Source organism: Ornithodoros turicata, chromosome 3, assembly GCF_037126465.1.
Source record: "Ornithodoros turicata isolate Travis chromosome 3, ASM3712646v1, whole genome shotgun sequence".
Taxonomy (NCBI): domain Eukaryota; kingdom Metazoa; phylum Arthropoda; class Arachnida; order Ixodida; family Argasidae; genus Ornithodoros; species Ornithodoros turicata.
Genome location: NC_088203.1, coordinates 34954202 through 34961835, shown reverse-complemented (window position 1 = coordinate 34961835; position 7634 = coordinate 34954202). Strand labels below are relative to the sequence as shown.

General features: G+C 46.4%; 1 protein-coding gene across 1 annotated transcript; it reads right to left on the bottom strand.

Annotated features, from left to right (window-relative positions):
* Window positions 1-6118: 6118 nt before the first annotated feature.
* Window positions 6119-6745, bottom strand: LOC135389289 (uncharacterized protein K02A2.6-like). Its single transcript, XM_064619352.1, has one exon. It carries the CDS (start codon window positions 6743-6745, stop codon window positions 6119-6121), a length of 627 nt encoding a protein of 208 aa, XP_064475422.1.
* Window positions 6746-7634: the final 889 nt, after the last annotated feature.

Sequence of the window (7634 nt, the reverse complement as noted above, 5' to 3'; positions counted from 1 at the left end):
TTCATTGGCTCCGGTCCCCCACGCGATCTTTCTCGATCATGATTGGCTGAGGTGCATTTAACCGGTGGACTCGCTCGTGTTCGTTTCTTCCGAGGCGCCGACCCGTCTGACCGTTGTGCAGCTGGCGTTCATGTGGGCAGACGGTGATTTCGTTTCGTAGATTTCGAAGATGTTCGAGCCATGGACGAGCACCGGAATGAAAGGTAAGCAGACAAACGTATGATGCATACCAGTGATCAGACGTTTAATACTGCTGCCTAAGGGCCGGGTCATAGCTTTATGCGAGCAGCAGCAGCAAAGTAGCAGCGGTGCGGCAGCAGCAACGCGGCAACATGGCAACAGAGCAGGTTTCTGCTGCCGCTGCTCTGCTGCTGGAGGCGTCCCATAGCTTCGTTTTGAATTAGCGACAGCAGCGGCTTAGGAAACACAAAACGTGTTGGCAACTATGGCATTGTTTACATTTCTCACATTCCGAAGGCGTACGCAGCGGCTAAGCCTTTTAGTACACACACCTAGGAACGCAATCCTAGGTGAAAGGCGTTTGTGTGAGAGATATATTGTGGATTTGTAGCTCATAAGTGTGTAGGTGGTCTGAGCCTCGTATTACCTGATTGACTCTTCGTTGATGTGTAATCAGTTTCGTGACATTCAACGTAGGTTCCTCCTACTGCTGTGCAGAAGAGTCCTTGCTGTGCTGTGTGGAGATTCTTCTACGGGATTTGGTCGTATAAATTTTGCCTCGTTACTATTCGATATTTTGATTTACGGTGACTGTCAAATGCGTACGTTGCTCTTAGTGAAATAAAATTGTCTAACGAAATCAAAGGCCCCTTCTGCTAGTCTTCACTGCTTCCTGCCTGTTTTCACAAGGAATGGGCTCATTATCTATATCTCTATCGAACCTTTTTTTGTTGCTGTTGTTGTTGTTGTCTGAACGTAGTCTTGTTCTCGATCGTAATCTCCATCTAACCCTTTTCAAGGGTTAGTTTCATTTCCAACCACCTAGCTCGCAAGTTGTCGACCCCCACAAGAAATGTGGTCGGTATGGTTTTTACACGGCATGGACGCGAAAGTAAGTTGCTTGTACGTTATCAGGTCAGGGGTTTTGAAGTACTTTCCAGAAAACAAGCGAACATATCTTAGCTACAACTGGTACACAACATATGTATCACGTAGGTTCGGTCGAACACTTTCTTGAACTTTATGAACTGAATTATGTCCTGAAAGCGCACTTCACGCAGTCCCGATGATTGATCGTATCCCCCCCCCCCCCCAGGTCTTCAGAAACAAATCACAGAACACCCAGACACAAACCTTCTGCCGTCACTCTCCGCCCTGCTAACCCTAAACACCGTCGAACGAAAACAATACCAACCAGCCTCCTGATTGGCTTTCGAGACCGGCTGCTCAGGCTGCAGAGCAACAGGGCAGCACAGCAACCAAAAATTCGGATACGGTAGCAGCAGGGAATTTCTGCAGCTCGACAGCGCTGCTGCTCTCGCCCAGTGCTATGGGACCGCTCGTGTCGCTGCAGCTCTGCTGCTGCTGCTCAAATCGAGGCTATGGGACCCCGCCTTAACAGTGTGCATAACTAAAGTACGCTTTGTCCCTTATTACATCACTTTACCGATTATGAACCTGGTCATGTGCTATTCTGTATCGCGTTACTAGTTGCATTTTGTTCTGCTGTTTGAGTATGTCTGATGTGTAATACACTGGTATGAACGAAAAGGGAAACAGCATGTATCGCGTACGCCGGGCTTCCCGAATTTTGTCATTAGTCGACACGTCGGCGAGTGACGGGCCTAAGGCCGATAGCATATCTTATTCAGCAAATTAACTTTGCTTATGCTCTGCTTTACAATACCGTTAACATGTTAATTTTTCATTCAGACACCGACAGCTCGTCGTGGCCCTGCGATCCCCAAGCATGTAGTGCCTGTCCCATGCAAATTCTACAGTTGTTCTAGGGTGAAGCGAATGGCTCCTGCGCTTCATTACGTGCTATATATGTGCATAATAATATCTACTTTCTCCAAGCCGAATAGGTTCCTTCAAAAATTGTATAATATGCTAGTCACGCTTTCTGTTGTTCTGGTGTATTTATTATTTATTTATTTATTCTGTACTATTCTCTAATAATCGTGTAGATTTACTTTCATTTAAATGTTGCTTCTACACTCTAAATCAGGTAACGCATATGTAACGGTTAAGTACCGCTTGGCCAAGAGGTACATTTTTTTAAAAATGTACCTCTTAAAATTAAGAGGTACATGCGCCATCACATGCGGCACATGTAACGGATAGCGCGCAGCGATTTAGGCCCACCCGTCGGGATGGTTCGCCTCCTCCACGATATATTAACAGCCCCAGGAAGCTACGCTGCACGATAAATATAACAAACAAATACCTTTATTCGAAAATTATATGCATTTCAGGGGTGATGCTTGTCCATCGCGAGGGTGCATTGTCATGATGCACAATCGCCCAACACACGGGGCACAATGTATATGGATGAACGATGACCACTGCATCTCTCCTTCACCATTGCAGCTGCTCTGTGGTCACGCTTCTTTATCTTTTCCACACCTTTGGATTGCTGTTCTTCCCCAACTTCCGTTTTTTCCGCAGAACGTAACACCAACTACAGTAGACGGTTGACTTACCCATTTACGACATCGCCTGGACGTAACCTATAGGAGAAAATACAATGTAAAAAAAAATCCAACAACCGAAATAGCTTGCCTGAAAAACATGCCCACTTGCTTGTGTAATCCAGGTGTAAAGTGCAATCTAGGCTCCTCTAATTCACGCAACAACGTTCGTGCGTGAAGCACAAAGTTCGTTGTCTCCGTCCCTCAGTCGTTGTGTCCAGCCTGCCGGTGATCAGGACCACTGGGAATCAGAGCGAAGATGAACGAAAATGCGTCGTGCAGACGACTACTATTATTACTTCAAAGATATAATACGCACCTTAAATTACTCCAATCTTGAAAGCGGCGAACGAATTTCTTCGAAGACGAGCAGACTCGTCCTCGCTCCCCGACGTTTCAAAGCAAACTGATTTGCAGCGGTTGCAAGAAACGCGTTCTTCCCAAACGTGCGATCCCTCACTGTCACGGGTCCTAGTTATTGCACTTCTTTGATAGAATGATAGTGCTGATCCATTACGGCACTGCTGCATTAGGAAATTTATTGACTGGTACATAGGCGCCGACTGCGGGGAGGCGCGGGTGCCCTTGCCCCCCCGGAACATGAACTGGCGGGGGGGGGGGGGAGGCGCCGCCTCCCCCAGGAAGTCCCGCTAAGAGACTGACACCAGCCTTTGGGGCTCGGCGCGCCCGGGTCAAAAGAGCGAAGAGGCACCAACCCCAAAAACGCATCTTGCAATTTGTAAAATATGTATCCGCCCACCATACTCATTATCACAGTAGAAGGTGAGGCGAAGACAGAGTTGTACACGTTAGTCGAGAAAATTAATTGATTACAATTACTGTTACTACTGCGCGAAAAGTAATTCTTTACCGTTACAAATTACTTCATCAAAAATGTAATACGTTACCGATTAGAAATGTACCGCGTTACTTTTCCCGTTACTTTTAAATTGTCTCGCCTCCTGTCCCAGATGAGGACGACCGTATAGGCGTTGAAACATCCGCTTCGTTTTGTTACTATTGTTAATGTTGCTCCAGTAGGTCGCGGTTGTAAGGAATTATCGTATTACTGTGGTCTGCATGGGACACGTGAGGACTAGAAGCGGCCGTCACAGTGACCTCTGCGTCATTGCTTCAGTCGAAGATCGGGCTTGCTGAAAAGTGTTGCCATTGTTGACAGAAGGGTAAAAAAGTAATCGATCAGTAAAAAAGTAATCAGTAATTGATTACCGAAAATTGTAATCAGATTACTTGGAAAATTACTTGCTCACAAAATTAATTGATTATGTTAAAATTTACTGAAAAAGTAATTGATTACTAGTAACGCAATTACTAGTAACGCGTTACATACAACTCTGGGCGAAGAAACATAGAGGATGACAAACACATAGCCTGAATTTCGCCCAAAGCGATCAGATCAATGAAACGAAGCAGCCGAAAAGGCACCAGCAGCTGCCATTCTTCGGAGCGCATATCCATTGGGAGCGGGTTCAACTCCCGCTGCCCCATTTCATTGACAATTTCATTATATTGCGCGCATTTCGGGTCAAATACCGAGAATTTTTCAGTTTTCACTCAGTTTTCAAAGGCGTAATGCCTTCAGTTGTGCACATGTTCACCGTTTCCGTTCTCTCTGTTTTTTCTTCTTTTTTTCTGTTCTTTATTCCTCTTATTTCTATACCAGTTCTGCATACATCATAGGATCCTGCCAGAGTGTGTGATTCTTCAGCTTTAGTTTTGTGTTCTTCATTTTTCTTTTCCTTTTCTTTCCTTCTTTTGTTTTCTTTTGCTTTCTTTTTTCTTTGCCTTTTTTGTCTTCCCCCTTTCCACTTTTTTTCTTTGGAATAACAAGCCGACATCCATGTGGCTTACCTTTCCTTTCTTTTTTCTTCTTAATAAACATACCCCCCCCCCCCCCCCCCCCGCCAGAGTACTTACTTCGCGGTGCGTACTCTGAGTGTTCTGTACAAGGGGTCATTGATCGTGTTTTCATTTGTAGCACGCGGTAGAAGTCGATGTGGAATCTAAGTTGCTGAGAGAAACGACAGTGTCTTTCGGTGCTGGCGCGCTGCTAATGGCTTAATTTCGTTTCATTCATTCTATTTTGTTACTCTCCTAGTAGTGCTGTTTATCTGATAGTAAATGCGTGTGTGCGTGTATCTGATGCACCAAAATAGATGGTCGTAGTTTGTAGAAGAGAAACCCGTTCTCTTCTGCTATAAAATCATTGCATCCCTTCCGCAACGTTGTATTTGGTTTGTTCATTATTACGTGGTATTGAATTTGCCTGAACGCACGTCTTTAATTAGTTGTGACAGATTCTATCCTCAGTACGACCGACGCGCTTGGGACAATCGTTTACAGACTGAAATTGTTATGTTCCACAATGGAACACCCGGAGAAGAAGCGGAAAGCGTGCTCACGTTCCCAAGACGATGAAGATAATGGTTTATTCAGAGATGCTGCGCTAGCAGTAATAACATTTAAAACATACAAAACTTTGTGCCGCTAGTAGTTAAGCTACGGATTAACACACAACACAACATCTTTCGTCTCCTTACGGGTTTTCCCCTACACTGAATTCTTAAACAACTAATTGGACAAAGCCCACAAAACCCACAAAGAGAGTCATTTCAGTACAAAGTCACCAAATCGTCGGGGCACCCTCCTTTGCCGCGTGGACTGCCGGGGAGGGAGCCTATCTGTTGACGTGCCTTCCTCAACACTCGGACCTACAGGATCTTTCGTCTGTGTTCCATCCTGTACACTCTCCGGGAACCCTCTCTCTCTGCTGTATCAGGTTGAGGAGCAGACAGCTGCTGCGGTTCTGCCTGTCTATCAGCTTCCTTGCACGGAAAATACACTGGATCCCGGGTTAGCGAGTTCCCGCTCTCGTCATCTTCGTTCTTCACTTGCACCCGCGTCAGCTTCGACGCGTTCCAGACTTTGCCATCTTGCAACAAATATGAGTGCTTCCTGCACTTCTTAATAATCTGCAGAGGCTTTGAGAAGGATGGTAATGCCTTGCCCCTAGGCTTCACCTTAGCCCTCACCCATTGTGCTGGCATGAATGAAGGTTCCTTTGCTCCTCTTTTCAAATCAGTATGGATTTGGATTTTCATGTGTTGTTGTTTCTCGTGTAGTCTCGTCGTTAGCTGCTGGGCTGCTTTGTACGCTTCTTTCCCAGACGTCATCGTTGGCAGTCCACTTGTTTGTAGTTGCGTTCTTGGCCGACCTTCCGAAGTGCGTTCTTCCGACCGTGAAGTAGTAAAGCTGGCGAAGAACCCATAGAGGCATGCGGAGTCTGTACATACCGAGGTACTCAACAACGGTGGGTCTAATTGGCTTGTGCTGCAGCAGTGCCAGCTGTGCATAGCCTTTTAGAACACGACTGAATCGCTCAACAAGACCGTTAGCTTGCGGGTAGTACACCGATGAGAAAACATGAACAATTCCGCGGTCTTTCAGAAAGATTTCGAACTGTCCGATGTAAACTGAGGACCGTGATCTGACACTAAGTACTCTGGGTAGCCTTCCCTACTGAAAACTTGTAGCAGAAAAGTAATGACTGTCTTCGAAGTAACACTTGACACCAGAGCGACTTCGGGCCAACGGCTATAGTAGTCCAGTAATGTAATGGCAAACCTCGCGTCACGCGGTCCGCAAATAAACGGGCTGACAACATCAATGACCAGTTTCTCCCATGGCTTGTCAGGCAGTGGCACTGGCTTTAACGGCGCAGAGGTAATCTTTGCAGACTTATCTGCCAACTGACACACATGACAAGAGCCAATAACTTCATTCACCTGACGGTCCATGCCCGGCCACCAGTAACTTTCTCGTAGTCGACTCTTAGTACGCACAATCCCAGGGTGCGATTCGTGCGCAGTTGTCATCAGTTCAGATGTTAGTTGAGATGGGACGACTAGGCGCTCTTCCCGGAAGATAAGGTCGTCCATCACCGATAACTCTGACCGAAGTTGCCAGTACGGCAATATGTCTCCAAGTAGGTTCGGTCTAGATGGCCAACCATCTGTTATGTGTTTCTTCACTTGTTGAAGCACATAATCTTCTTGTGTCATCTGCTCCATCTGTCTTTTAGTTAAACACCCTGTAACTTGTGCGACAACTGCGTCACAGTCCCGCGCCGTGGGATCCATCCAAACCGTTGATGACAGAGGCAATTGAGACAAACAGTCAGCCACAGCTCAGATCCTTATATTATATGACTGTGAAGTTACATGCAAGCAGACGTTCGGTCCAGCGAGATATTCGTAATGGTCGAGCTGATATCGTACCAGAACCCAGAAGTGTCACCAACGCTAGGTGATCATTCCTAACGGTAAACGGCCTCCCCCATATGTAGACATGCCACCTCTCGTATTCCCATATGCATGCGAGCGCTTCCTTTGCTCCAGTTGAGTAAGACCGCTCCGCTGCACTGAGGTTCCTAGACGCAAAGGCTACCGTATGTAGTTCTTTAGGATGCACTTGTTCAAGCACTGCACCAAGCCCCATATTGGGAGCATCCGTAGTGACAATCACGTCATAGCGCTGAACAAATGGAAAAACAAGACGAGCCGAGTTTAATGCAGGCTTGATTTCTTCAAAAGCCCTTTGCGCTGTGCTGTCCCATTTAAATACCCCTCCTCTACGTAGGAGGTTGCGCAGCGGTTCAACAATGTCCGAAAACATGCGTACAAAGTCCCAAAAACGAGCGTAAACTTTCAGCATCCTGCGGAGCCAGTGCCACGGTTGTGACCTCCATCTTCGATTGAAGCGTTGCAATACCTTGCACAGACACTTGATGACCGCGAAAAGTAATCTTCTTTACCCCAAAGCAGCACTTCTTGTTTAAGGTGAGCCCGGCATCTGAAATCCTCTTCAGCACCACCATCAGATTCGCGTTGTGCTCAGCTGCAGAGCTACCGAACACGACAATATCGTCCAAATACACAATGACGCCTTTATCCTTTCAAA

What these genes read in the sequence shown, in the direction of transcription:
- LOC135389289 (XM_064619352.1), bottom strand. Translation starts at nt 6,745, where the DNA reads ATGGAGCAGATGACACAAGAAGATTATGTGCTTCAACAAGTGAAGAAA.